This window comes from Osmia bicornis, chromosome 6, assembly GCF_907164935.1.
Source record: "Osmia bicornis bicornis chromosome 6, iOsmBic2.1, whole genome shotgun sequence".
NCBI classification, from domain to species: domain Eukaryota; kingdom Metazoa; phylum Arthropoda; class Insecta; order Hymenoptera; family Megachilidae; genus Osmia; species Osmia bicornis.
In genome coordinates this window covers 3,363,335-3,390,774 of record NC_060221.1, presented here as the reverse complement: position 1 = coordinate 3,390,774, position 27,440 = coordinate 3,363,335, and the positions used below count along the sequence as shown (strand labels likewise).

Here is a 27,440-nt window from a genome sequence, read left to right as displayed (position 1 = left end):
ACTATTTACAGTGAATTCATCAAACTGCGATGATAAATTCTTGATCATAGTTCAGAACTTCACCACTAGATGGCTATGATCGCGTTGTTTGACAGTTTCTAAAATTACCATTCTTAGGCGTAGAGTGCGCAACGAAACACTGACACAGACCAGGAGCGGATTTAGAAACTTTGCTTAGGAGGGAGAAATAATGGTATATAATTTTTTTGTATACGATTTCAATCTTATTTATATTTTATTTATCAACATTTTTATCGAATAGTAACTTAATCAAATTCATATTATCATTTCCCATAGCCCTGCTCTGGATTCGCTACTGAGCGACATCAGTATTTCAAATCACGAGACAAGTTAAATTCCCATAAGATGATTAATGTATTCTATGTATACTTCCTCTGTGACGATAATAATTGTCAACCACACAGCTATATAATAAAAGTACAACAAAAATGAAGTATATTAAACTTTAGAAGAACATATTTTATACGAAACATATTAAACATTATATTTATGTTGATATTATTTGCATAAAAAAATACTTTTATGCAGAGTATGATTACATTAAAATATATTTTCTGCAAGTAATTTTGATGTGATTTATGTATGTATATTAGCAGTAGACACAATGTTCAATCACCTATTGATACATGCGCTTACGCAGATATTGCATATATATACATACATACATAAATATCTACATTGAACATAGTAATATAAAAGAAGGTAAATTGTACATATCGCACACTGTTTTACGCATTGCGTTTGTGCATGTTTGTGCACCAGTGTCTATCGTTAAATGCAGCAGTTTTACCAAGACAGAAAAAAGCTAAAGTTATATAAGATAACGGGCAGTGAACGAACATGTTTGATAAAGGAAGAGCTCTGCATCAATTTTAGATAACGTTGAACTACTGCAGAAAAACGATTGCTTCACTTGTCAGTCACTTCTGAACGTTGCATTGAATTGCATATATAAAGCAATATATTTTATTTAAATTATAACGTTATCTAAATTACTGTTTGCAAATAACAAATTTACAAATAATTTAATATTTTCTGTTGACAAGTTGTTACTGTGTTGTAATATTAAGTTTTTTCAATGGAAACTATTCGATAGTATTTAACAACGGAAATCATTGTATTTCGTACACTTTAAATGTTATTAGATATCTATATACGTGTAAAATATCTGAGATTTTCATAATTACACAGGTTGAAAAAAAGTTTACAATAATTACGAGACCGGCAGGATGTCTAATAGCAGGAGTGAAGTTGATCCTTTCAGCGAGATACCGATGGAATTCCAAAGTTGCGAAGGTAAAATTATAAATATTCTTTCTAATTATCTCTACAAATATTTCAAATATTATTATCGTATAAATGCGAAAAACATGAAATGTACTTCTTTATTTATAGTGAATGTCATCTATGTGAAAATTATTTGTATGCGCAAAATATTTGCAACTCTTTGTCTATATACAAAATTCAGTAGAACGTGCAGTGATTGCGCAAAAGTGCTGCAGATAAAATTCTTTTTAATGTTTATCTAGATTATTTGATTAATACGTAATAAAATTTAATCGAATTCATATGAATTTGAATATCTTATAAGGTTTATAAGGAAAATTATTAAAAACGAAAAAACATATGTATTTTTAGAAAGATGTTTTCAATATGGTTTCCTTAATATTTATGTAAATTATTATATTTCATTATTTCTTATCACATATTTTTAAATTAATAAAATATAAAAATAGGAATTCTAAAGTAATTTTTAAATAAGAATTAATAACATAAGTTAAACATTATATTAATTATAAACTTTAATATTTAAAGGAGTTACACAGGTTGCTGCAGAATCACAATCAAAAACTGAAACATGGAATGTAACAAATGAACCAGTATATGCAGAACCTTTAACGCCAGAACAAGTACGATGGTTTTATAGAGATGGTGTTGATAAAAGATGGGTAGAATTCTGTGGATATGACAGTTTAAGAATTGAAAATGCTTGGAGAAATTATCAAAATTTGCTTAGCAAATGTGATAATACAATTCAGAATACTCTTCCTGTTGAAAAGATTGTAGTTAAAGGAGGAATGTATGATGTGGAACTTGATAAAATGAAATGTGTTTCTATTTACTGCCCAGGTACATATTTTATTTTATCGAATCACTGTAATATGAGACAATTTAAAAATGAAAATTTGTAAGAAATGTATTATAATAATTCAGCAAATAAGGTATTATTTTATGTTACTTCTTCATCACATAATGAATAGACTTTGTGCTGCACTTATTTTCTTGATTCAAGCAACATATGTTATCTATATTATATAGATTGCTTTGTTCTTGAATTTATTATGGTAAATTATATTTTACCATGATCGATTAAAGCATAATACCATATGGTACTTTTTAAAAATTTTGGGTTACATTTCTATGTATTACATAATATAAATATAATTAACATTCACTAATTTTATTTACAGGTGAAGAATGGGAAATTATGAGAGGTACTTGGTATTATGATGGTAGTTGGATACCTCTAGAATTAGAACAATCTAAAGTTATAGAAGAAGTACATCTTAATCTCTTTCAAAAGCAACCTCCGGATCAATTTAGTTCAGGATGCGATACATCTTCTCAATCTTACAAAAGTATGTTTTTAATTATTTCGTTTAATATTTATGTCAGTATAATGTAATTCTAATTAATATATTTTCTAATTCAGTATTACACACAGAACATTTCCCTGAGTTCCATGTTGATTGGCATAGCATAAATGATGTGATATTGTACAGTGAATATAGACACAGTAAATTAATGCGTAGTGTTACATCAAAGCTGGGCTTTGCAAAAAGTAAGTATCTTTTCACAATTTATTCATAATGTAGTAAAGGCTTTGTCTAATATTTGTAAATGATAATTACAGCAACAGGTTATCAGCTAAGAAGGGGCTATAAAGTTGGTGCAGTAATGGAAGATAAACCTAATGATATTAATCATCTAGTATTTGTAGTCCATGGAATTGGTCAGAAAAGAGATACTGGAAAAATTATACGTAATACGACATCGTATGTAAATTATAATTTGTTGCATATATTTATAATAAGGCTTTCAAAAAATTAATTACATTTAATATTGAAACAGGTTTAGAGATTGTGTAGATTGGTTAAAACAAAAATATTTTCCTAATTCTAATAATAGAGTAGAATTTTTCCCCGTTGAATGGCGTTCTTCGTTAAAGCTTGATGGTGGTAAGGGAGTAATCTATAAATTTCCTTGTAGCTATATATTTTTTTTTGCAAAATATTTCATATTTTATAAATATTCTTTCAGATATAGTAGATGCTATCACGCCATATAGCGTATTAAGTATACGACATTTACTAAATACATCGGCGATGGATATTCTTTATTATACAAGTCCTCTTTATGGCGGAGAAGTAAGAGCTGGTTTACAAAGAGAGTTAAATAGGTTGTACTTTATGTTTGCAAGTCGACATCCTGGGTGGAAGGGAAAAGTGTCAATTTTAGCACATTCCTTAGGATGTGTGATTGTTTATGATATTGTCACAGGTTGGATGGGTCCAGATACCAGACCTCCATCTCCGGAAACACAAGAAATTTTAATGCAACGATTACAGTTTCCTGTAAGCATTCATTTCTAATAATGTATTATCTTACAAAGAAGTATAAAAAAAAAACCTGAGACTAAACCTTTTTGATAATTGCAGATTGAAAATTTGTTTTGTTTGGGTTCCCCGTTATCTGTATTTCTTGCGCTACGTACCCGTACGCCATCTAATAAAACAGATGTAATGCCGCAAGGTTTATGTAAAAGATTTTACAACATATTTCATTGGTCCGATCCTGTAGCTTATAGAATGGAACCTCTTCTAGAAAGAGGTTACAGCAAAATTGAACCTGTTCTTATTCCACCGTACGGAGGAGTTGAGCGCCAACAAACGGAACAAGTACCACCTCCAACAGTGAGTAGTGCTGAAGAAAATTTTTCTCCTACAGGTATATTCACTGTTTTCAGAATAATAATTTTTTAAGAATTTTATATATCTATATATCTAAATTGGTATGACAGAAAACGACGAAAGAGAAGAAGTTCCAGTAGATATATCTAATCGCGCTGTAGATAAGGGTTGGAGTCTTTGGGGTTTAGTGCGAGCCGGTTGGAATGCCAAAGAGGGTGTTTCTTCACCAATTCAACCAGGTCAAGGTAAAAATACCAGTTTCAATCAACGTTACAAATTGTATAATAAATATTTTATTTAAGTATTGTTTTAATATTTATTAGAATTAGCGCAGCGATTGGATTACGTACTTCGAGCAAGTTTAGGAAGAAATTATTTATACACAGTAGCAGCGCATACAACATACTGGAGTAATTACGACGTAGCTTACTTTGTGTTGACAAAACTTTTCCCAACGTTAGAAACATGATGTTGGTTTGTATATTTAGTATGGAATTTTATTAGGTTCTATTGAAGTTTACTAGTCGGATGTAGGCCTTCAAAATCGAATGTTAAAAACAGGCCTACCATCAAAACAATCTGTGATAATGAAAAAAAAAACGATACAATAATGTAATAGATTCTATGTAATCGTTTTATATTGCTCGCATAATTTAAGATTAATGTGGTCGAGTTTCACAGTTTAAAAATTACATATTTTTATATATTTTATGAGATAACTTGTTTACATTTAATGTGTTAATATAATTACAGAAGTAATCTCATCTTTACTTACTAATTTTTGATGAAAAGAATAAATTTTGCAATTTATGTTGAATATGATAACATTTGTCTAGAATCTTACATTGAAAAATTGTAATTTATTTTTCTCAGTTATAATATTAATTTCGCGATGTCAACAATAAGTATAATGCTGTAATATAAATATCTTATTACAGTATACAACATATTAAAATTATGATCGCGTTATATATAAAGATTACAAAAAAAAAATTATTAATAATAATTGATAATTTAGAGTAACCAATTCGTGCCGTAATAAAATTAAAAGATGTCTTTTTGTATTACGCAGCGCAAGTATTTTTTGCAAAAAGTTGTTAATATACGGCTGTAATATGTGTATGTTTTATTACATACATATGTTGTTATACAGATTTTATTTTGTTACAAATATTCATATATTTTATTAATATCAGTATATATGTATGTACATGTATATAGGAAAGATAGGAAAAAAAGATACATCAAATTAATTTGATTTGTTCGAAACTAAAATTCATATTCACCAAATGTTTCTTTTATTTAACATACTAATATTCCATTTTATTATAAAAAGTGAAACTCGTCCTCCATCCTGAAAGTTTACTGGAAATACGGTAAAGAACAACTTAATTATATCGACCAAGAGCAGTGCGCAAATCAAATAAAATATCGATATTTGTCTTGTGCAGTTATCTTTGAATCTATTAAATGACAAAGTTTTCCATTAAAGTTATCTTATAGGTATATTTTGTCAATGCTAATTGTAACAGTATTGTTATCGTTATTAGTTTTAGCAACAATTTTTGATATGTACAAACTTTTGTTATAACTAATTGTAATTTTTGTGTTATCAACTTTCACAAGATTCTGTTTTCATGTACTGCTTTATAACATTTTTTTTTAATTTTCTATTTGACAAAAATGTTTCTTCTATTAATTTTTTACTTAGCTACAAAATTATAAACAGTGTAATACAGCAAGTACGTATATGTATATTACTTTGTAATATTTAGTTCGAAATAACATATTAATGTAGTATATACATTGGTAGGTGCTAAGAATTTGTTGAACTATTTATAAATTGAAAAATCCGTCAATATATTCAAATTTTGATGGTTTTATTATATTTATAGAACCGACTAAATTGGTGCTGTCCATATCTAGATTCTTTTCATGGTTTTATCTACTCTTATGCGCTATTAGTAGAAACAGAAAACATATCATTGCTGAAAATAGTTATGTTTAGTATAATAATACATATTTCTCACGGATGAAGTGATATCTGCCAGTTATAATATACTACAGTAACAGCTACAAAAGAGTAGAAGAAGTAGTTTATTGTGTTTCATAACTAATAATAAGTTGGGCAGCACAGTATTAAATAGTACTTTAGAAAACTTGTATACAAATGTGTTCACATTACAATGTTACAAATTGAAACGATCAGTTGATAGAAAATTTAATAACAATGCACTTCTTAATGATTATTATATAAAATAAGGAGCTTTGTCCATAATATACAATTTGGTAGTATGACAATAATACTAAAGAATTTCTCAAATTACCATTATATCGAATTTTAAAAACAGAGCACGTAATAATACGCGTGTAGGAAACATTTTTTGAATTACTAGCGCAAAAGACGTGTAAATTGAAACTAAAATATTGCTAATAAAGTATATACATTGTTATATTAATAAAGTCTCAAGTTTAATGTTTTAATAAGATATTTAATAATAACTTCAAATTCATATGAAACCAGAGTTATTAGAATATTTCATTAAAACTTATTTAACTTTAGGAATTCATTCAACAGAATTCTCATCAGTCTTTCTTAAATTCAAAATTTAGTACCATATACATCTTATATGAATATATTATAACATGAATATGTATGTTAATAACAACTTTTACCGTAATAAAAGAGACATTGTATGCATTCCTACATACTTAAATGTTGTTGTGTTACCTACAAACGTTTCTTTTTTATGCAGTATGCAAATTGTATGCACATACATACAAGTAATTTTCTTGCATTTGTTGATTTTGGCATCGTTTTAGGTACTCAATATGCATAATTATGTATAATTAGAATATATTATTAGTACCCTTGCGCAATAATAATTAAAAGTTTAAACTTTTCAAGTAGGGAATGGATGCATATGTAACTCATTATCAAATAAATTTATTTTGAAACGATATAATGTATAAATATAGATTTTAACTTTTCATTATGGCTAATCTAAATTTCCAGATTTTCACGAACGAAGTAAATTGATTTAGAATGAAAATATTAAATTCAAGCGGGCATCAGGATTTGCCTATTTACAGGGGAAATAAGGAGAAGGAATCTCCCACCACTTGCTTAACTCGCTTTTGTTTTTTACTTGGGAAAGTGAAATAGAAGCAGCACTAGAAATCAGCCATCCTCTTCTAACACATAGAAAACGAGCGAGTCGGGTGAGTAGTGGGAGATTCCTTCTCCTCCTTTCCCATATAATTGAGCGAATCCTAGTGCTTGTAACTGCAACTTGCACCTCCGTATTTATGCGCATTCCAAGAAAAAATTATTCAATATTTTATTTTTAAGTGATCTTGCACTTTGAACTGTAAAAAAAGGTGTTATATAATTCATAAATATAGTTGAATAATAAAATTTGACTATACTTCGTAACAGAAATTGTATTCATATGCCGGACAATACCTATTCCAATTGCCGGTGTTCATGATGTGATTTGTATAATGTACAAGTAACGTTTTTTTAATCAAAAAAAGTAGATTTTATATTTACAATTTCTAAAAGTCATGTTTTTTTTGTAAAACTGACGAACTGGTTGTACTGTGCATATATAGATGTTATGACATTAACGTATGATAAACGTGAAAGATTCATATGATTTGGAATACTTCATATGAGAAAACACAAGAAATAACGGTATTTTATTAAATATATTTATATAAATTAGTTGTGTAACTTTAATATAAGTGTTTTTGAGTGTGTTTATGCAAAATTTGTTTAACAAACGTATAATTATGTACAAGTATATTGTGTGACATATTTATTAACATATATATTATATTTACAGCATAATGAACCATATACAAAATAGTAATTTAATTGCTGCTGCCATCGGTGTGACCGTTGGTGTTATAAGTGCAGCTGGTATTTTTATTTATCATAAAATTTTGGAAAACCAACAGCATACCAGTACAGTTGGTAATTTAGATGCTGCTAATAAAAAGATTGTTGAATTGCAAAAAGAGTTGGAAGCATTAAGGTATATTTTTAAATATAAATACTTATTATTTAATACTTATTAAATACTTATTAAGTGTTACTTAAACTTAATACATATCACTAATTTCTTCTACTCAAGGTTACAGCAAAGTCAACAAAAGAAGAAACGAAAAATTTCACGAAAATTTACCTCAAATGACAGCACTTATACAGTAACAGATAATGACACAGATATCGATGCCTTTTCCACAGCAGACACAGATATTGGTGATGATGAATTCTATGACTGCTCTGATAGCGAAAGTGTTATTGGCGATAATGATATGAGGTTAGTTTAGTAGTACAATTACGTGTAATATAAATCAGTTGAAGTTATATGAATAGCACGTACGAGAATCTGTAATTTATTCTAGTAAAAATGTGAATCCACTTCCTGAAGAAAAAACATCTTAAGAATATTCCAATTGTAATGTTTCATTCATGATTTAAAGCATGATTACTTGTACTAATTTGGGAAGTTAGAATTTGATCGTTTTGGCAAGTAAAATTTATTTTAAAAATGTAGAAGGAAGAGATTATATGTTCCAAATATAGGATCTCAGACGAACTGAACCAGCTGGATGTAATTCTGAAGGAGATCGACGAAGATGTGAGTGAACAGTTTAATATCAATGTATACTATAAGCTACAGACACTGGTAAAATCTCATGAAGATAATGTAGAAGTAGTATGGAGATTCGCGAGAGCTTGTTACGATCATGCAGAGGCCGTAAACGATACAAATATTAGAAGAACACTACTCCTTGAAGGTGAATATAAAATATAATTTCATCCTATAATACAATAAAACTAATAATTTATTATTACAGGAATTGAACACTGTGAGAAAGTTATTGAAGTTCAAAATCCTCATTTATTCAAGTGGTATGCTATACTTGTAGGATTAAATGGAGATTACTTATCAACAGCTGAAAAGATAAAGAATGGTGTTCGGTTTAAAAATTATGTAGAAATGGCCTTAGACATGCGGCCGAATGATTCTGAATTGCATTACCTTTTAGGAAGATTTAAATACGAAATAGCCAATTTAAGTTGGCTTGAGAAAAAGGTTTATTTTCTGATTTTAAATATTAAATAATATTGAATGTTTGTTCGGAAATTTTCAGTAATCTTTTCATTTTTGTATAGGTAGCGGCAACATTATTTTCCGAAGTTCCAAGTGCTTCTTATGAAGAGGCACTTGATCGTTTTGAAACGGCAGCAAAGCTTGGACATAAAACCCCACAATCGCAATTATATATTAGCAAGTGTTATATTGCATTAAAGCAATATTCACGTGCAGTTGATTGTTTAAAAGAAATTTTAGATCAACCCTCATTAATAACTGAGGATGAAAAAGTACACGCTGAAGCGAGTAAACTTTATAACAAATATTTTGGATATTGTTCATAGCAACAAAAAATGTATTTGTACATCCCATTTGCATTTAGTAGTCGTGCTACCCTTTCTATCTTTCTCGCATACGCGCGCACGTACACGAAAAAAGAAATAACAAAATATAGCCTATTCTAAACAGTAACATTAAATAGCTCGTAACAAATGATTATATGGAACACAAGTACTATAAAACTTTGGAAAACATTTTATCTACTATAGCAGATATTACAAACATTTTATTTAAAGTTTTGTGAAAAAAATGTAATTTGTAAACATTTGTATAAGAAAGTACATGTTAATGGTGGAAAATTTTGTAAATGGTTAGCGATATGTACCTTATTTGTATAAGTTAGTAAATAACATTTTATATACATATACATATTGATTGAGGCTACTGGATTTAGTTATTTTCTTAAAAACGGTTTGTAGAATTTATTACTGTTGATATTTATTATATAAATTTTCTAAATAATACTTATATATGATAAGAGTAATGACACATTTTTATGTAGTTAAATTGCAGTAACTTTTCTGAATATTTTTTATTGAACATTCCACTAAAAATATTTCATTAAAATTATAATTGAAATCAATTTTTGTTAATGTTTATATAATCTATGCAATGCGTAGTAGCTGGTGTGATGTTAATTAATAATTCTTATGTTGGGCTCAAAATATTCAAGGAAGATATTGATAAATAATACGTTTGATTATATAAATATGAAACAATCGTTTTTAAGATACTTTACAATGTTTTCATTAATGCAATTGAAATTCTGTATTAGAAAAATTAAAATATAAAACTGGTATTAAAAATTTGTAATATAATCAACTACAACCACTATGTACAATGACTAACTTTACTTTTTTAACATAATAATTTAAAGGAAAAATTTATAGGGGAAAAGCTGAAGTTTTATAGAGAATTATGAACATTTCCCTTGTTTTAGCAGATCAATAATGGTCCAACACAGCATCCCAGAGCTCAGTAGGCATTGGGTGGAGAATGGGGTGAAAGGGGTAAAGTATAGAGAAGCCCCTCTAGTAAGATAGAAGAGAAGCCAGAGAAAACATTTGAGAAAGAGTTAGTGGACACTGAATGCTTGAAAAAAGTGGTTCATTCAGAATATACACATGATCAAGTAAGTTCTATTATTTAAATCATAATTATATTTTAATCTGTGTAATGTATTTTATTTCCATCCTTTGTTAGGTGTCAATTTATAAATATAATTCTAAAGATCTATTTATAAATTCATAGGTATTTTATTATTAATAAAACATTATTTCTTTTAGTTTTTACATTGTAATTCAATAATAATGATATAGATCTCTGCTAAAGACATTTGAATAAAAACCTAATTTCAATTTTCATAAGTACTCTTATATGTGACATATATAAACAAGTATTTTATTATGTTTTCTTTTAGATATATAAGACACAGTTTAAGATGCGTGGACTTATACGTGGAACTTTATACTGTGCACTATGGTATGGCAGTGTAGTAGCTGGTTTTTTATTTATTGCTTGCCCTATGTTACCACTGTTATTCTTTAGTCCTCCGAAATTTCGGAAATGCGGTGATCGTTTGTTTTCCTGTTGGGAACTTTATTCTACAGTTAGTAAAAATATAGTACAGTAAAATAACTTATTCTAATTTATTACTTCTTTAAGTTTAAACGTATACTATATAAATAAAACAATGTTTTTTAAAATGTTTTAGGCTCTTTTAAAAGTATTCGGTGTAAAAATTTTGGTGTCAGGAGATCACATATCCCCAAATGAATCAGCTATACTTGTTATGAACCACAGAACACGAGTAGATTGGAATTTTTTATGGGCTGCAATGTATCAGGCTTGTTTGCCTAGTATAGCAACCCATAGATTGAAATTTGTTTTAAAGGATCCTATACGACATATTCCAGGCCCAGGTAAACTGATGATAATAATAACAAAATACTAATCCTATAAAACAGTGTATAGCATTTTATAGAATTATTGTATAACAGGATGGATAATGCAGATGAATGGTTTCCTTTATATAACTCGTCATTGGGAAGAAGATCAAAGTCGACTATCACGTACCTTGGATTACTTAGTGGCCCTAGATAGACGTTCTCAATTACTTATATTTCCAGAGGGAACTGATTTGACTAAAACTAGCAAAGAAAAATCAGACAGATACGCTTTGCAGCATGACCTACCAAAATATTCTTTTACGCTTCATCCGAAAACGACAGGATTTAGTTATCTAGTACAGCACCTTCAGCAAGCAGACTACCTTGACGCTATATATGATTTAACTATCGCATATCCAGATTATATTCCGCAATCCGAATTAGATTTACTCAGAGGTAAACTGCCGAGTGAGGTACATTTTAATATTAAACGAATACCGTCATCAGATATGCCAACACAAGAGTTGACACTAAGACAATGGTTAGAAGAAAGGTGGTCCAATAAGGAGGAAGTCTTGAAACAATTTTATGAAGAAAAGACTTTCCCTTCTGATATTTGGCCATTAACAAGACTGTTTCCTTTACAAGTTGCATTTGGTTTCTGGAGTATTTTAACAGGTATCATTTTTTATTAATCGTTATAAATCCATAGTAATAATTTATAGGAATTCATGGTATTATTTCTATTTCAGGTGCTGCAGTGATTTTACTTATTATTTCACCATTGTTTCAATTATGGGCATTGATTCATTCAACTTTCTTTGTTGCTCTATCATTCTTCACTACAGGCTTTAGCCAACTTGAAATTGGATGGTACTGGCGTTGGAAAACGCATTTATTAACAAAAATGTGTAGTTATTAAAATTTAAAGAGCGATATTTAATGTGAGTACACTTCGTTATTAAATTAAAGTGTTCATTTTTTTTCGTGACATTGCAGTAATTGCTATATTATATGGTATATGTAGAAACACGTATTTGATAAAACCTAATCTAAGTGGATTAATATAAAAACAGATTGCTTTTTAATATTGACTGAAATACTTACATTCTGTGAAACAATAATTATACTATTCTCAAATTATAAAACGAAGGTATTAATATAACGTACAAACTGAAAAATGATGCAACTGGTAAAGTTACAATAAATTTATTGAAATGTTATAATCGAACTTAGCCCTCTGTAGATTATTTGATTAAAAAATAAGTAGTATATGTATTATACATTTTGAAATTCTAGACGGACAAAAAGTTATTAAAATAATTTTGTGATTTCCTACTTTGTGATATTTCTTGACAATATCGATCAATTACATCTTTTTTTTTTGAGAATACAGTTTTTTAATTTATGTATTAGTACAATACAATATTGTGAACTATAGAGGGTTGAAATCAGTTGACAAATTTTTTAAACAAAGATATTTTATTAACACACATACAATGGAATAACGTATGTATTCAGTATTAATATATATGTGATGCAGTTTCAAATTACAGAAACATTTTTTCAGAATCACTGTCAAAGTTTTCTGTAACTTGAAAATACCTGATGTTTATGCATGGAATTATGTGTAAAAAATAATTAGTACATAAATAGTAGATATAAATAGTCGAGATTCTAGATATCGTGATTGATTCAAAAACGTTGATTTAATACTAACAACAATCAGTTTTGAATTAAATATATTTTTACAGTCATTTTTAAACTTTATAAATATAACTGTACCAAAATATTGAATGGCTTTTTGTTGAAACTTTTATGAAGTGAAGTGGACTCCAATAAATTTTTGAGGAGACAGATTTTCTTTGCTGTTAGTAATCTGTATAGTAGCTTTTAAATGAAGTTAGTTTTTGACATCTACAATTTTATGAAAATCTTTGATATATCTCTATAATAATTTCAACATTATAGATGAATATTCTTTTGAATATTCCTTCTGAATTAAAAAAAAAAAGAATATTAAAATCAATCTAGCTAACAATGAATACAGTGCCTCATTATCTCATATTCCAGAGCACAAATGTAAATATGTGTCTTAAAAAAATTACTAATGGGAAAAATTTCTAAATATTAAAAAGTTTTAAAATTCGAGGTATGAGATAGTTATGCACTTTCTTAAATAATTATTCTTCAAATGCATTTTAATAATATATGGTTTTTAGTTTATTTGCTAAATGAAACAACATAATAAATTTCATTATGGATTCATTTAATAAAATTAATCGTAAAATAAAAATATGTAATGAATGTAAGTATTTGAATGAAATGTATAGTACAGGATAAAACTGTTAAATGTATAACTATAATAGCAGGTGAAACTCTATTTTTCTATAGCAGTATGGAAGTTCTAAATATAAGTAAAAGTGAATTCATGTGCCAAAACGATACGTGTATTAATCTACCTTTATGAATGTTATTCAGAAATAATAGAGAAATAGTAATTTCGAAGGCGTATTTTAAGGGATGTTTATTCAAAACATTGTCAGTTTTTAATTATCAAATTGATATTAATGTAAGTTTTATTTGCACTATTCAGTAGAATAATACAAAGAATTTTGATGTTATCAGATTGTTCACAAATTGTACTCTATGTTTATTGTATAGTGTAAAAAATTGTTCTATTCAATGAAATTAAAAATTTAGATTTACTGTATATCCTTATAAAAATTAGCAGAATCAAAATAATATAAGTTTCTCGCTGTATTTCGTATAGTGACAAATATAAAGTTTTATTGTTGTATAAATGTGTACGAAATTAGTATAGAATTGTGTAAATAAATAAGACATATGTATATAATGTACATTTGTACCATCATTTAGGTTCAACATTTATTTGAAACAAGACCGAAAAATTATTAGAATAATTATTTAACAAACTTATATGTTAAAAAGACCGCTTAGAATTAAGTATTTTTGAAGTTCGACTACTACGCCATCTATACAAAAGCGGCGGAAACTATTCAACAAATTACCGACTTATCGACTGAACTTCCGACAGTCGGTAATCACCCCTTCGGCAGTCGGTAAGTTAACGAATAGTTTGTGCCGCTTTTATATAGATGGCGCAATAGCCGATAGCTGGGGTGTTAGGGACCCCGATGCATCGATGGCGATTTCTGCATACTGCCCTTGTATTGGGGCGTCAGGGACCCCGATGACTCGATCTGCATATCAACATATCACACGGGGTGTTAAAGACCCCAAAGCACCATTGATTCTCTTTCCATATCGACATTTTGGCATCCGGGGTATTGAGGACCCCGATCACCCTCGATGCATCGATGGAGCTGTGCGTACCGCCCTGATATCATTTTGGGGTGTCAAGGACCCCCGATGACTCGATCTGCCTATCGACATATCCTGGGGTGTCAGAGACCCCGATGACTATCTGCATACCGACATATCATTCGGGGTATTAAGGACCCCGAAGCACCGTTGACTCTCTGTATCGACATTATGGTATCCGGGGTATTGAGGACCCCGATGCATCGATGGCGCTCTGCATACCGTCCTGATATCATATTGGGGTGCCAGGGACCCCCGATGACTCGATCTGCATATCGACATATTATCCTGGGGTGTCGGAGACCCCGATGACTTTCTGCATACCGACATACCATTCGGGGTGTTAAGGACCCCGAAGTACCGTTGATTCTCTTTCCATATAGACATCCGGGGTACCGAGGGCCCCGTTGCATCGGCGGCGCTCTCTGCATACCGCCCTAATATCTTGAGGTGTCAGGGACCCCGATGATTCCCTCTACATGCCGACATATCTTGGGGTGTTAGGGACCCCGAAGCACAGTCGACACTCTACATATGTACCAACATTATGGCATTCGGGGTATCAAGGACCCCGAAGCTAAAATTATGTAAAATTGTGCAAACACCTAACATCGGAAATCGCAATAAACAAAAGCAGGTTCATTAAAGAGAATAAGAAAATGCAGTAACTGTTTTGGAATTCATCTATTTATTTGCTTCATTAACAGATAATCATATATTTTCACGACTAAATCAAATATCTTAAATAATCTTCCTTTTATAAAATGGATTTATAGGGCTTGGTATAGGACTTGCTTTTAGAACGCCTGCACTTGGTTTTCTGTTTGCATCAAACGGTATACCTGGACTTTTTTGAATCTGTAAAATATATTCAGATGTATGTTGAGCTGTGTTACGTTGAAGAGCAATCTTTACTCGTTTTTTAGGGTTTGAATCAGCACTTATTTTATGTTGCATTTTCGCGCTTGTTGTTCTCTGTAATGTAAAAAAATATTAAGAAATAAATACGATAATTTAAATTAAGTTAGTTAAATAATACAGGATGTAAGTTAAATAAATAACATTCAACTTACACTCTTTTCATTTTCTAATTTTTTTAATACGGGTACTAACCACGTTGGTTGTTTGGTCAATATATTATTTTTTTCACTATTCGAATCACTTCCATTACTTAATGATAACGATGAAGATGAATTTATATTATCAGAAACATCCCATTTGTCAGAAATTGTAAGCGTCGTTGACTTCTTCCTTTTGACCGGTGATATATTTAAAATACTTGCACTCGTAGTTTTATTTCCTTTTAATTTTAACTTTTTACATTTCTTAACTAAAGGTAGTGATTCTTTTTTAAATTTACAATTACTATTTTTTCGAATAATTTCTGCTGTATTGCATTTTTTGTTCTTCAAATCAATCGTGTCTTCATTTGATTCTTCTGAATTTCTTAAATTATTGGTATCACTCATTTTAGACTGTACTTTCTTTTTCTTTTTTATAATTTTTTCATTTACTTTTGTAGTACTATTTTCAGCATTAACATTTTCCAACCCTTCTTCGGTAGATTCATCTTTCTCGTCTTGTATCAGTTGTTCATTTTGTTTCCTTTTAAGCTTTTGTGGCTTATCGGAATACAGTTCTTCTTGAAATTCTAAAAACCGCTTTGCAGCTAACTTTGTATTCGTATCTCTTTTCCGTATTTCCGGAATTACTACTTCCTTCACACCCACTGGCATTTTACCTTGTGATAATTCTTCAAATCTATAAAACGTATATTATTAAAAAATGTAATACCCTTCTATTTTTTTATACAAATAATACCTACTCATTAATCAGACGTCGTAATTGTCTACGCGACCTTGCTGTCGACGAAGGATGAAACTTATACTGAGCTAATAATTCAGCAATCTTTTTAGGATTGAAAAGTATTTGTGGTAATTCAACATCTACTCTACCAGCTCTTGGATCTAATGGTTTGTTTATGTTACACTGATTTTGAAAAGGATTCTCTTCTTCTACTTCATCATTATCTTCTATTTCCTCATCAGATACTTCAATTTTATCCATGACATCAATAGAACCAGTAGGAAATCCTGCCTATATAAGAATAATGATACATAGTTATGAAGCAACTATCAGTCTTAATAATTTCGATTTTTCAATACTCACAGCTCTCCAAGCTTTAAATTTGTCCATATAATCCATGCCAATATCTGACTGAAAGATTAAATATCTAAAAATATGTTTCATAACATGCCCAATTCGTCTTCCATCATCCATCCTTATAAAATATGTAACAAATGGTTTTATAAGTACTGTAACCACATCTTCTGATATGTTTCCTTCACTGATCTATAAAATTATATATTTGGAGTCAGATATTTATTACATTTAATATTTAATAACTTTACTTTTTAAAACTATATACCTTTGCAAGTTCTTCTAAGAACACCTCTGTTAAATGCATATTAAATCCAATACATACTTGTGGATTGATCAAACAATTTTCAATTATTTCAGAGATATCTTTTATCCATTCCATATCCCAATTTTGGTTTTTACACATTTGAAATGTTTGCCTAATTACCCTCCTAGCCAGCTATAGGAATAAAGAATATTTCAACATATGATAACATTAAGAGTTTATCAAATAAAATATATATTGTAATATTTACCATGGAAAATTTATCTAACCTATACTGATCTATACCAATCCATTCTATACCTAATGTTTCTAGAGCACATGTAGTATATAACAATACTACATCCTTAGAATTGAAACAGTGCACCAATTTACTAAGAGATTCTGCTAATTCTTCTTGAATCAGTGGTTTATCCGACATCCACATACAATAGAATAAGCCTTTCCATAATCGCATAAAATCTAATTTTGTAAATGCTAAAAAAGAAATAATATTAATGACAGTAATATCAATTTAATACATTTCTAATTTCAATCAATACTAACAATTAACTCACCGAAAGAACTTACAGATCGAACTGTCAACCATTTTCTTAAATTTTTCAGTACTCTCTCTCGGACTCTTTTATCATTACTTGATAATAAACGAACGAATTTAATTTCTTGAACAATAACAACTACCTTTTTATCTTTTACATCAGTTGGAGTTACTTGTTTTTTCTCCTTCTGTTGTACTTGTTGCATTGCTTTTCGTAATGATGCACGTGCATTCCGCTGCACCTTTTTAACCGCCATTCGTAAAAATAACAAACCTTTTTTAATATACAATTATTTTTAGTTTACAATTTATGGCCTATACTTATGTTTATACATAACTGTGCGACACAGTACGAGACACTCGAAATTGCATTGCTTTTATCAATAAAATAAACCAAACGTGCATCGTGGGTTCAGGTTCAGGTCCTCCAAACTAACGTATTTCGTGCTTAACCTGGTCACCACAAATAAAAAAGAGTGGTCATGATTTTAGGGATCCTAGATACCCCGAAGGTGTTGAGGAGGCTGATGGCGCATGCGCAGCGATCTATAAATTAATCTTGTGTATCCCTTGCAATCCTTGTATATATGTATGTATGTACATACATCCCTGGCATGCATTGCATATCCATTGCACCCTTTGCATCCTTTGCATATCCGGTGCGTATCCGTTGCATCCTTTGCATATCCGTTGCGTATCCGTTGCATCCTTTGCATATTCTTTGCACCCTTTGCATCCTTTGCATATCCTTTGCATATCCTTTGCATATCCTTTGCATATCCTTTGCATATCCTTTGCATCCTTTGCATCCTTTGCATCCTTTGCATCCTTTGCATCCTTTGCATCCTTTGCATGTCCTTTGCATCCTTTGCATATCCTTTGTATCATTCTTTGACCTGAACTTTTCTCGAAAAAATAGCGCCCTCTAGCGACAAAAATGCGAACTAAAATCTCGATGTCGAATCAGCGCCATCTGGTTTTGGAAAAAGGAACTAAATCTTGCTCCATTTTTGGCCCTCTAGCGGCAAAAATGCGAACTAAAATCTCGATGTCGAATCAGCGCCATCTGGTTTTGGAAAAAGGAACTAAATCTTGCTCAATTTTTGGCCCTCTAGCGGCAAAAATGTGAACTAAAATTTCGATGTCGAATCAGCGCCCTCTGGTTTTGGAAAAAGGAACTAAATCTTGCTCAATTTTTGGCCCTCTAGCGGCAAAAATGTGAACTAAAATTTCGATGTCGAATCAGCGCCCTCTGGTTTTGGAAAAAGGAACTAAATCTTGCTCAATTTTTGGCCCTCTAGCGGCAAAAATGTGAACTAAAATCTCGATGTCGAATCAGCGCCATCTGGTTTTGGAAAAAGGAACTAAATATTGCTCAATTTTTGGCCCTCTTGAGGCAAAAATGCGAACTAAAATTTCGATGTCGAGTCAGCGCCCTCTGGTGGCAAAAAAAGGAACTAACTTACCTATACTTACCTTTACTTACCTTTACTTACCTTTACTCGAAGCAGTATTTATTATATATTTATTATAAGGGATGCAGAGATGAAAGGAATGTAGGGATGAAAAGAATGGAGGGACGAAAAGAATGTAGGGATGAAAAGGGATGCGCAAAGGATGTCAAGGGTATGCAAAGGATGCAAGGAGTGCAAGGAGTACAAGGAATGCTAGGAATACAAGGAATGCAATGGATGCAACAGATACGCAACGGTTGCAAAGGATGCAAAGGATACGGAGATGAAAGGAAGGCAGTGATGTAAGGATACAGGTATACAAGAAATAGGGAGACTCAGTGATTTAATGGTAGTCACCGCGAGGCTCATAAAAAGAATGAAGAAATAAATATCTGTGAAGGGAGGCCTTGGTCTATAAAGAGGAATAGGATAATAAATAAGTAGGGAGCGTGGGTCTTGGCCCATAAAGAAGGATAAAATAATTAATAATTGGAAAAAGTGAAATAAAAGGAATGGTCGGCCGAAACCCAAAAACGGGATAAAATCATAAATACCCCTTTGAGGAGCTTATTTAATAAGCAAAAAAAATAAATAAGGTAAATTAAATAAACTCCGAGAGGAAATTAGAGGTATATGTATGTTTGATAAGTTGATCCGCATCCCTCGGCTGTCGGTATAGAACTAAGGAGGTCTCTCTGATATTGAGAAGTAATTACTCAAGTAAATAAATAGATAACTGAGAAGAGAAATTACGGAGATTAGATAAATAACTCAGAAATTAAATTTAGAATCAAAAGGAGTGAAAATTGGATCTTTTGAGATGTCAGTCCGAGGTGCGGTAAAAAAGGGACTAGTAAAACACATACGATTATCATACCGGCTGTGCTCTCTACGTGCAGATGTAATTTCATCTTACGGTGTCTGGAACCCCATAAATCATGATCTTTCGAAAACAGAGGCATGCTAGTCTTGTTGGATCTACAGTCACTGGTTACAGCACGAAATACGGTAGTTTGGAGTACGTGCATGGGTTAAAAAACTTAACGTGGAGCGATTTCAGTTCTACCAATAGTAATCGTTATAAATTTTATTAGATTTTTAATTGAAAATACTAACTTTCTTTTAAATTAGGAACAGAATGTTGCACATAAATAGTCTTCCAATTATTCTATACAATTACACAACTCATTGAAAATTGTTTACTTGATTCTATATATGTGTATTTTTAATCAACTAGAAACTGGACTTAAGAATCTCTTCAGCATTTTGGCGAAATATCTAAATGCAAGAAATTAATGCACCTGACGCGCAACTTTTTTCCTCAGAATGAAAGATTATATTAATATTCTGTAAACAATATCGTTGTACGTTTATGTTCAATAAATCAAACAACGATGAATAAGGTACAATTTTGTTTTCGATCATTGGAAAAGAAATTAACAATTTTGATAATTTACAAAGAACAATTTTTAGAATTTCATTATTATTTTTATAAGTATTTCTAAATATTTCATTGTATATTATGAACGCATGTTTATTTAACATAAGCTGATTAATTTAGAAACCTTATAATTATATAAAAAACGTAAATTTATTTTCACATATAAATTAAGGAATCATTAAAAATGTTTGTGTACATTCATGATATTTAAACATATTCTTTTTAGATGCCACGATATCCATCAGATTGTAAAGTCTATGTAGGAGATTTAGGAAGTAGCGCAACAAAAGAAGAATTAGAAGATGCATTTTCTTATTATGGATCATTAAGAAATGTATGGGTAGCCAGAAATCCACCTGGATTTGCTTTTGTTGAATTTGAAGATGCCAGAGATGCAGAAGATGCGATAAGAGGACTGGACGGAAGAACTATATGTGGAAGACGAGCCCGTGTAGAACCATCCAATGGTAGAAGATTAAGAGACAGAGGATATTTCAGAAGAGGTATCGGAAGATTATTTCATCCTGAAGACAGATGTTATGAATGTGGCGAGAAAGGTCACTATGCTAGAAATTGTCAACGTCTTAGAAATATTCGTAAAAAGAGGTAAGTATTAAAAATAATTGTTTGAAGTAAATCTTTATGGCATGCAAAAAAATATCAGACAAGTAAGCAAGAAATATATATGATACATAATTTTGTTTGAGAATGCTTAAATGTACAATGAGATTAATTCAGAGTAATAATATTTCTGTAAAGTTCAGATTTGAATATCCTCGATGCAAGTATTTAACAGTACTTAAAAATATGTTTGTAACATGTAATAGTACTTTGTAATAACAGATAGTACAAGTTATACAGTATCAAGAATGATACTGATGTAATACTGCCCATTTTTATAGGAGATGCAGCTGAACAGGCATACACATGAGAAATGTGTTGCTACTGAGATTCTCGTGAGATTCGCCTTGGGTTCGCTTTGTGACGCTACGTAGTTACAGCGTAGAATTCTACGAGCAACAGGGGGAAACTTGGCCGATGGAGTGGCTAGTTCTGCAAACTACAATTCTAATTAACATCACCTTAAACTGAAAGCTTTTGAACATCAGTGTTAACGGTATCTCTGGTGTATTTTTTTTTTTGTAGCGTCACTGTTTCTACCGAATTATTATGATAGATCTAGTGGTCACTGAGAAACTAACTTTGAACCATCTCATCTAGCCACTCTTCGTCCATACATCTGATATTAATGTACTTTCATCTGCATAACTGCTCATCTGTTCCTCTTTCCTGGTATTATCATTACATATTATACACTTATTTGCAAAGAGAGTACATAAATAATATTAGAAAGGAATAAGCATTATCGATTCTTTATATTGTTATATAAATTGTAAAAAGTTTACAAGATATTGACATTTAAGCAATTGAAGACTGGAAATCAGTATAGCTGGATAATGAAGACTGACTAAAAGAAAGAAATTATTATATACATAAATTTTCACGTTTACTATTTTTATGTGAACATGAAATAAATTGTATATTTACATTTTTCCTGAGTACTTGTCATAATTTTTGCAAGCCCAATAATTTGCTAAATCGTATCAAATATATTTTATATTATGTTTATGGTAGAAATACAAGATAATTAAATTCAGAAAAAATTTATAACATTGCAGACCGTTGTGATACAATTATTATTTTAATAAAACATTTATTTTAGATCTTACTCGAGGTCTTATTCACGGTCAAAATCACAATCAAGATCACGGTCTCGTTCACGTTCTCGTTCAAGATCAAGAAGTAAGCATTCAAGATCTTCGTCCCGTAGCCGTTCTCATAGTAGAAGCGACTATGTCAAAGAAAAACGTCGTAATAAACGGAAATCTGATTCCAAAGATAATAGTCCGCGCAGAAGTAGATCTAAATCTGTTTCTAGATCTCGCAGCAAATAATATGGTGTGTATTCTTTTTAAAAAAAAAAGTCGTTTTTATGTTGGTAATTATTCGTTCTCTCAATTACAATGTTTTAAACATAATTTCGTTTAATCCTTTGAAACGTATATGCATTTAAAGTATGTCATTTATGTACTCGTATTATTGTTAACAATTACTAAAACAAATTAAAGTATTAATACACACCTTAAGCATTTATAAAGTATTTATCAAACATTTACTTTCATTTTTATTCTTGCTAGAAGTATTTACAATGATAGTAGTAGAAATTAATTTTTTTAAATACATTCTGTATTAATCATTCTTTCTATATTAGAAAGATCTGATTTTTTAATTCTAAAAATATATAATTTTTATCATAATAATATTAAAGAATTCATGACTATCAAATGTAATGCACATCGCTTCTGAAACTAATATGAATGATACCGTCTACGAGGATACGTTGCATACGTAAGGAATGTTTAAATTACCAAGAAGCAATACCTATATGTTACGTCGGATCGTAGAGAGGTAAGGAAAATCAGAAAGTGGGGTAAAGAGTGAAAAAAGAAAAGAATACGTAGCGATGTATGTAATTTCTTGTTCATACGATCTTTTGTAGCGAATCGAGAAGCCTTGTAAGTTATTTAAAATATCTTCATACGTACGAACTACGTTTTAAAAAACTCATACTTTTATTTTTCAGTATACGTTATTTACCTCAACTATTAAAAAATTCAACAAACAGTAATATAACTTTTTAATCTTGTTCTCTATTTCTTAATTAACAGTTTGCATGAAATTTGGTTCCAGTATTTCGTTTAATTTATTTCAAACAGTGTGAAATTAACTACACTTGATTTTGAATGTGACTTGTCAACCTTTTAAAGTATATTATAATTACCATTTTTATGGAAAGATAAGTTGTATCTAAATGATAGGTAAGGTTTTACTATGTTTTACAAGGCATGTGAGTGCAATAATTTAAAAAATTATTTAAACATTATATTCTGCATGTTAAGCGGGTAACATTTTTTGTTTTATATTTTAATACCGCTAAACTTTGTATTAAAAAAATGTAACAGAAAAAGGATTTCTTTTTTCTAGAAGAGTACAATTTATAAAATAGTGGAATGAAAAGGTAAATATGTTCCTTCTGAAAATCATAAAAATCTAAAAGAAGAAATAAAAATATGTATTATTTAAATTAATGTATTTAAATAAAAATAACACTTGTAATTCACTTTCTAGGGTATCAGATATATAGAAAATTCCTTGGATCCACCGCTGGAGGGTTTTAAGAAGTGGGGTAAGGTGTAAGGGTGGGGAAACTTAAGAAGAAGGAGAGGGGAAGCATAGAGATCTGTAGCGACGCTTCGTAAGCACTCATTTGGTTTTCAGTCACGTATTTGTGATTCAACAGTCTGTTTTATGAGTCGTTTTTACGCTTATATATTTATACAACATTTATAATTTGTACATCTTGATCGTATGCTCGATAGTAGATCAAAGAAAGCAATGAAAAGAACAGGAATATTGAAATACAAAAAAAAAGTAGTAGCAATGATTTTAGTAAAGTAGATCACGGTGTGAAGCTATCCTGTTAAAAAGCGTCGAGCCAATTACCCGAGAATCAGGTTCAATTAAAAGGCGAGCGACAATCGTCACGATGACTGCTGCATACACGAACAATTCTACCAGCCAGGAACAAAACGTAGAGACAGCCGGTATAATTAATAAAACATTGAACGGCAAGAAAGAGCAAGTGACGCCTGAGGAAAACATTGAAATTACTTCAGCAGAAATGATAAAGGTTGCAACAGGTGGCCAGGATCAACAAGAAATCCCTGTTAATCAGGAAAGATCTTCGCTTTGCGTAGAAGAATTAAACGAACAGAAAGATGAAGACAACGGGGAATATAAGAAATCTATTGAAAATCGCGAATATCTCGACGATACCGACGCAAACGAAGATGTGATTTCTAATACGAATGAAATGAAAGATGAAGTGTCGAAGGATTGTGAGCCAAGTGCTTCGAAATCGCTCTCTAATTTGAAAGTCGAGGCTTTTCTCATCGAGTGTGACTCTCAAGACGCGATGTCGAGAACACGTGGAAACGATTTCTACACGAAGGATAGTTTCAAATTACAAGAACTGCAGACCTCTGTGGAGAATATTATTACAGAGACAAGCGATATTTCGAATAATCCTGAAAGTTGTAACGGATCGTTCGAGGATATTGATATTTTTAACGATCCTGAGGAAACATACGATCCGGAAAGTGAACTGAATTTTCACGAAGCCGTACGTGCAGGGAACGCCAAGTGCATCGCGGCGCTTCTTGCAAGTGACTCGGTACAAAACCTGGACGAACCGGATTGGAATGTTTCAGGTGATCCACCTTTGCTAGTGGCTGCTACAAATCATTGTTTGCCCGTTCTTAGGTAAGAAATTTTACCCGATAAGTTAAATATCCCTCAAATTTTTCATTCTTCCAATATTTCTTTCTGCAGGATTTTTGTAATATTATATTTTGATTGAATTCGAAAAAAACAAAAATTCTGATAATATAAAAGATAAAAATTATTGTTCTTGTTTCACAATGTATTAAATAAAAATTCAAATATTTTGTAGGGATAAGTTGAACGATCTAATTTTATCGATTTTACCGAATTCTAATTTTGTCCTTTCGATTCTACCGGGGAATCTGCTGACGTCGTAAAAAATATCCGAACATCGAAATCATTTCGCGTAGTTTTACTCGTGAATCATTCTTAAGAATTTTTACCGTGGAAGTTGCTGAATATTCGTGAAAAGGTTTTTGCTTACACGCCACACTATACCTTTCTTGCCCCATACTGTTACCAGATGTTCGAAACTGTTCGGTTCCCGAAAGAGTTTTCGAATCTAATTTCACGGATACGCGAAGAAAAAAGAATTTTTCCACGAGAAATATTTTTCACAAGAACAATATAAAATCATAATTTTGTAATCTATATAAAATATCGTTTCAATAATTTGAGAAATAATTTAAATGAAACCTATTTTCCAAATAAAAATATATTACAATTTGAATTTGATAAAATGAAGAGTAAATAAAAATGAATAATAAAATGTTTAATTCATAGTTTACTACTTGCGAACGGATGTGATCCAGCTGTGCGTTCCCCTCGAGGTGAAACAGCGCTTCATCGAGTGATCTTAAATGGAGGACCAGGAAACGTATTACAATTCGTGGGAGAACTTCTGAAACATGGTTGTCCGTCAGGCGTTAAAGAAGCTGGAGGTGGCCTGACTGCGTTGCACGTATTAACTAGACAATTAGCTCATGCTCAAGGATCGAAGAGTTTACATCATAACTTCGAAGCAGCTCTGAAGACCCTTGATTTATTAGCACGCGCTGGCCCGGTAAACGCGAAGGATCACCAAGGCCGTAGCGCCCTCCATATATTAGCTTCCTCCACTATCTTCGGTACCAATAATCCTATATTAGAAATCTATAGCTACAATGCTGAAATATTATTTTATTTAACCCTGCTGCCTCCCTTTCAGTTTATATGACCCCTAATGAAAATTACATTTTCATATTACCTTTTATAATCCTTAACAGCAGGGTTAAAGTAGATACGTTGAATTGCAGAAAATAATATTTCTCATTTTCATTTCTGTACTCCGTCCAACTGATACATATCTGTTCACTTACAGACAACAACCACAGAACAGAAATTGAAGCGTTAATTGAAACATTGTTGGCTGCTGGCGCCGATCCCTCATTGAAGAACGACCGTGGAGAAACTCCTTTACACGAGTGCCTTGAGTGCGGTGCTTTAAACATCGCGTTTTTACTTATATCGCATACACCGGCCGGTATAATGTCACGTTATGGTGAAACTCCGTTGCACATTGCCTCTAGAAAAAATTATGTCGACATGGTTGCGAAATTGTTGGAACACGGAGAGGATCCTAGTGTACAAGATGCCGGTGGTAATACACCGTTGCATCTAGCTTCTGCGAGAGGTTTTCATCAAACTGTTTCTCTGTTAGTTACGTCGCCACTTGCACAACTAGAGAAACTCAATACCGAAGGGTTGACTGCCCTTCAAGTAGCCGCTGAAAGTGGTTTCGTTAATGCAGTAAGATTGTTGTTAAAAGCGGGCGCTGATCCGAGCCAAACGGTTCATTATTCCACGACGATTCTTCATCGTCATCCTGATATCTCGATTTTAATAGATCATGAAATGAGTAGACGTCGTCAACTCGCAGCTTGATTTCATAACAAATCCAATCAAATATTCTACTGAATTGAATTTTGTTTTTTAACAGGATTTGGGACTTAGTTAAATTGATCACAAAGTCGATTATTCTAATAATCATATTATTAATATTCACTGTGTTATATAAAACAGACATTGATAAATTTTCAATCATTGTTGATATTGACCTTTCTATGGTGCTTACTTTTATAGCAGTGAATAGAATATCTACTTTAAATTTGTTATTATTTCACACAATTAGATATATCTTATCAATAATTTAAATAGTACTACAATAGAAAAATGTGTAGCCTGTCTTTAATAAGTTTCGTTAATCTTTTTATAGGACACAAAATTCATTAACTATATTTTTACATAGGAATTTGATAAAAAATATTAAAATTAGATAATCATTTTGAAGTATTCTAAAAAAAGTACAATTTGTGTTTATATATATAAACTTATCATAAATCATTGTAATTCATATGTATATATACTTTCTTGTTATCGAATTATAAGTAATAGTATTTTTTTATTGCTCAATACTGTGTCTAGTATTCAAATATTTCAAACTAGAACAGGAATAATTAAAATTAGATTAATGCCATGATCTTTGGCTGTGGATGAAAGTGCCTTTTAAAGACTGTGTGATATCGAAATATACGATTAAAATAAAAATGATTATTATCAACTCAAATACTGTCTTATTAATCATACCTG

The 27,440-nt window shown here is 30.8% G+C and overlaps 6 protein-coding genes across 19 annotated transcripts; 5 read left to right on the top strand and 1 right to left on the bottom strand.

Annotated features, from left to right (window-relative positions):
• Positions 1 to 28: 28 nt before the first annotated feature.
• LOC114874639 (phospholipase DDHD1-like) lies at positions 29 to 6,703 on the top strand. Of its 6 annotated transcripts, none has more exons than XM_029184107.2 (11): positions 29 to 193; positions 1,213 to 1,317; positions 1,837 to 2,151; positions 2,493 to 2,660; positions 2,735 to 2,863; positions 2,936 to 3,077; positions 3,154 to 3,260; positions 3,343 to 3,656; positions 3,741 to 4,029; positions 4,103 to 4,237; positions 4,316 to 6,703. In XM_029184107.2, the coding sequence occupies exons 2-11, from the start codon at positions 1,251 to 1,253 to the stop codon at positions 4,459 to 4,461; spliced, it is 1,812 nt and encodes a 603-aa protein (XP_029039940.1). In that variant the 5' UTR covers positions 29 to 193; positions 1,213 to 1,250; the 3' UTR covers positions 4,462 to 6,703. The 6 variants fall into 6 exon arrangements, with proteins under 6 accessions (XP_029039940.1, XP_029039943.1, XP_029039941.1 ...); XM_029184108.2 differs by lacking the exon at positions 29 to 193 and adding an exon at positions 734 to 936; XM_029184105.2 differs by lacking the exon at positions 29 to 193 and adding an exon at positions 734 to 1,138.
• A 100-nt stretch (positions 6,704 to 6,803) lies between these two features.
• Positions 6,804 to 10,232, top strand: LOC114874643 (regulator of microtubule dynamics protein 1-like). Of its 2 annotated transcripts, none has more exons than XM_029184116.2 (6): positions 6,804 to 7,214; positions 7,841 to 8,032; positions 8,132 to 8,320; positions 8,587 to 8,801; positions 8,862 to 9,100; positions 9,181 to 10,232. In XM_029184116.2, exons 2-6 carry the CDS (start codon positions 7,845 to 7,847, stop codon positions 9,442 to 9,444), a joined length of 1,095 nt encoding a protein of 364 aa, XP_029039949.1. In that variant the 5' UTR covers positions 6,804 to 7,214; positions 7,841 to 7,844; the 3' UTR covers positions 9,445 to 10,232. The 2 variants fall into 2 exon arrangements, with proteins under 2 accessions (XP_029039949.1, XP_029039948.1); XM_029184115.2 differs by lacking the exon at positions 6,804 to 7,214 and adding an exon at positions 7,239 to 7,689.
• Positions 10,233 to 10,424: 192 nt separating this feature from the next.
• LOC114874642 (lysocardiolipin acyltransferase 1-like) lies at positions 10,425 to 13,579 on the top strand. Its single transcript, XM_029184114.2, has 5 exons — positions 10,425 to 10,571; positions 10,860 to 11,048; positions 11,154 to 11,361; positions 11,440 to 12,006; positions 12,081 to 13,579. Exons 2-5 carry the CDS (start codon positions 10,881 to 10,883, stop codon positions 12,248 to 12,250), a joined length of 1,113 nt encoding a protein of 370 aa, XP_029039947.1. The 5' UTR covers positions 10,425 to 10,571; positions 10,860 to 10,880; the 3' UTR covers positions 12,251 to 13,579.
• A 1,763-nt stretch (positions 13,580 to 15,342) lies between these two features.
• On the bottom strand, positions 15,343 to 18,091 carry LOC114874584 (ribosomal RNA processing protein 1 homolog). 4 transcript variants are annotated; one of them, XM_029183991.2, is made up of 7 exons: positions 17,653 to 18,091; positions 17,349 to 17,572; positions 17,102 to 17,272; positions 16,843 to 17,025; positions 16,499 to 16,770; positions 15,747 to 16,434; positions 15,343 to 15,648 (listed from the first exon to the last, which is right to left on the bottom strand). In XM_029183991.2, exons 1-7 carry the CDS (start codon positions 17,888 to 17,890, stop codon positions 15,415 to 15,417), a joined length of 2,010 nt encoding a protein of 669 aa, XP_029039824.2. In that variant the 5' UTR covers positions 17,891 to 18,091; the 3' UTR covers positions 15,343 to 15,414. The 4 variants fall into 4 exon arrangements, with proteins under 4 accessions (XP_029039824.2, XP_029039825.2, XP_029039826.2 ...); XM_029183992.2 differs by having other exon boundaries at positions 17,666 to 17,779; XM_029183993.2 differs by having other exon boundaries at positions 17,642 to 17,715.
• A 1,969-nt stretch (positions 18,092 to 20,060) lies between these two features.
• Positions 20,061 to 23,793, top strand: LOC114874686 (serine/arginine-rich splicing factor 7-like). Of its 5 annotated transcripts, none has more exons than XM_046286304.1 (4): positions 20,061 to 20,158; positions 20,325 to 20,490; positions 20,755 to 21,134; positions 22,252 to 22,675. In XM_046286304.1, exons 2-4 carry the CDS (start codon positions 20,482 to 20,484, stop codon positions 22,481 to 22,483), a joined length of 621 nt encoding a protein of 206 aa, XP_046142260.1. In that variant the 5' UTR covers positions 20,061 to 20,158; positions 20,325 to 20,481; the 3' UTR covers positions 22,484 to 22,675. The 5 variants fall into 5 exon arrangements, with proteins under 5 accessions (XP_046142260.1, XP_029040033.1, XP_029040035.1 ...); XM_029184200.2 differs by adding an exon at positions 23,718 to 23,793 and having other exon boundaries at positions 20,112 to 20,490; positions 22,252 to 22,487; XM_029184202.2 differs by adding an exon at positions 23,574 to 23,596 and having other exon boundaries at positions 20,112 to 20,490; positions 22,252 to 22,487.
• A 5-nt stretch (positions 23,794 to 23,798) lies between these two features.
• On the top strand, positions 23,799 to 27,417 carry LOC114874682 (ankyrin-1-like). The gene is made up of 3 exons (XM_029184192.2): positions 23,799 to 24,911; positions 25,596 to 25,939; positions 26,173 to 27,417. Exons 1-3 carry the CDS (start codon positions 24,136 to 24,138, stop codon positions 26,733 to 26,735), a joined length of 1,683 nt encoding a protein of 560 aa, XP_029040025.1. The 5' UTR covers positions 23,799 to 24,135; the 3' UTR covers positions 26,736 to 27,417.
• The last annotated feature ends 23 nt before the right edge of the window (positions 27,418 to 27,440 follow it).

What these genes read in the sequence shown, in the direction of transcription:
- LOC114874639 (XM_029184107.2), top strand. Translation starts at nt 1,251, where the DNA reads ATGTCTAATAGCAGGAGTGAAGTTGATCCTTTCAGCGAGATACCGATG. An exon ending in TTCGTTAAAGCTTGATGGTG is followed by an intron (nt 3,261 to 3,342) that starts GTAAGGGAGTAA and finishes ATATTCTTTCAG; the next exon opens with ATATAGTAGATGCTATCACG. An exon ending in TGCAACGATTACAGTTTCCT is followed by an intron (nt 3,657 to 3,740) that starts GTAAGCATTCAT and finishes TGATAATTGCAG; the next exon opens with ATTGAAAATTTGTTTTGTTT.
- LOC114874643 (XM_029184116.2), top strand. Translation starts at nt 7,845, where the DNA reads ATGAACCATATACAAAATAGTAATTTAATTGCTGCTGCCATCGGTGTG. An exon ending in AAAGAGTTGGAAGCATTAAG is followed by an intron (nt 8,033 to 8,131) that starts GTATATTTTTAA and finishes CTTCTACTCAAG; the next exon opens with GTTACAGCAAAGTCAACAAA. An exon ending in AAGAACACTACTCCTTGAAG is followed by an intron (nt 8,802 to 8,861) that starts GTGAATATAAAA and finishes TTATTATTACAG; the next exon opens with GAATTGAACACTGTGAGAAA.
- LOC114874642 (XM_029184114.2), top strand. Translation starts at nt 10,881, where the DNA reads ATGCGTGGACTTATACGTGGAACTTTATACTGTGCACTATGGTATGGC. An exon ending in GTTGGGAACTTTATTCTACA is followed by an intron (nt 11,049 to 11,153) that starts GTTAGTAAAAAT and finishes AAAATGTTTTAG; the next exon opens with GCTCTTTTAAAAGTATTCGG. An exon ending in ACGACATATTCCAGGCCCAG is followed by an intron (nt 11,362 to 11,439) that starts GTAAACTGATGA and finishes ATTGTATAACAG; the next exon opens with GATGGATAATGCAGATGAAT.
- LOC114874584 (XM_029183991.2), bottom strand. Translation starts at nt 17,890, where the DNA reads ATGGCGGTTAAAAAGGTGCAGCGGAATGCACGTGCATCATTACGAAAA. An exon ending in GGTTAGATAAATTTTCCATG is followed by an intron (nt 17,273 to 17,348) that starts GTAAATATTACA and finishes TTATTCCTATAG; the next exon opens with CTGGCTAGGAGGGTAATTAG. An exon ending in TCTTAGAAGAACTTGCAAAG is followed by an intron (nt 17,026 to 17,101) that starts GTATATAGTTTT and finishes ATAATTTTATAG; the next exon opens with ATCAGTGAAGGAAACATATC.
- LOC114874686 (XM_029184200.2), top strand. An exon ending in AGAAATATTCGTAAAAAGAG is followed by an intron (nt 21,135 to 22,251) that starts GTAAGTATTAAA and finishes CATTTATTTTAG; the next exon opens with ATCTTACTCGAGGTCTTATT.
- LOC114874682 (XM_029184192.2), top strand. Translation starts at nt 24,136, where the DNA reads ATGACTGCTGCATACACGAACAATTCTACCAGCCAGGAACAAAACGTA. An exon ending in CATTGTTTGCCCGTTCTTAG is followed by an intron (nt 24,912 to 25,595) that starts GTAAGAAATTTT and finishes TTTAATTCATAG; the next exon opens with TTTACTACTTGCGAACGGAT. An exon ending in AGCTTCCTCCACTATCTTCG is followed by an intron (nt 25,940 to 26,172) that starts GTACCAATAATC and finishes GTTCACTTACAG; the next exon opens with ACAACAACCACAGAACAGAA.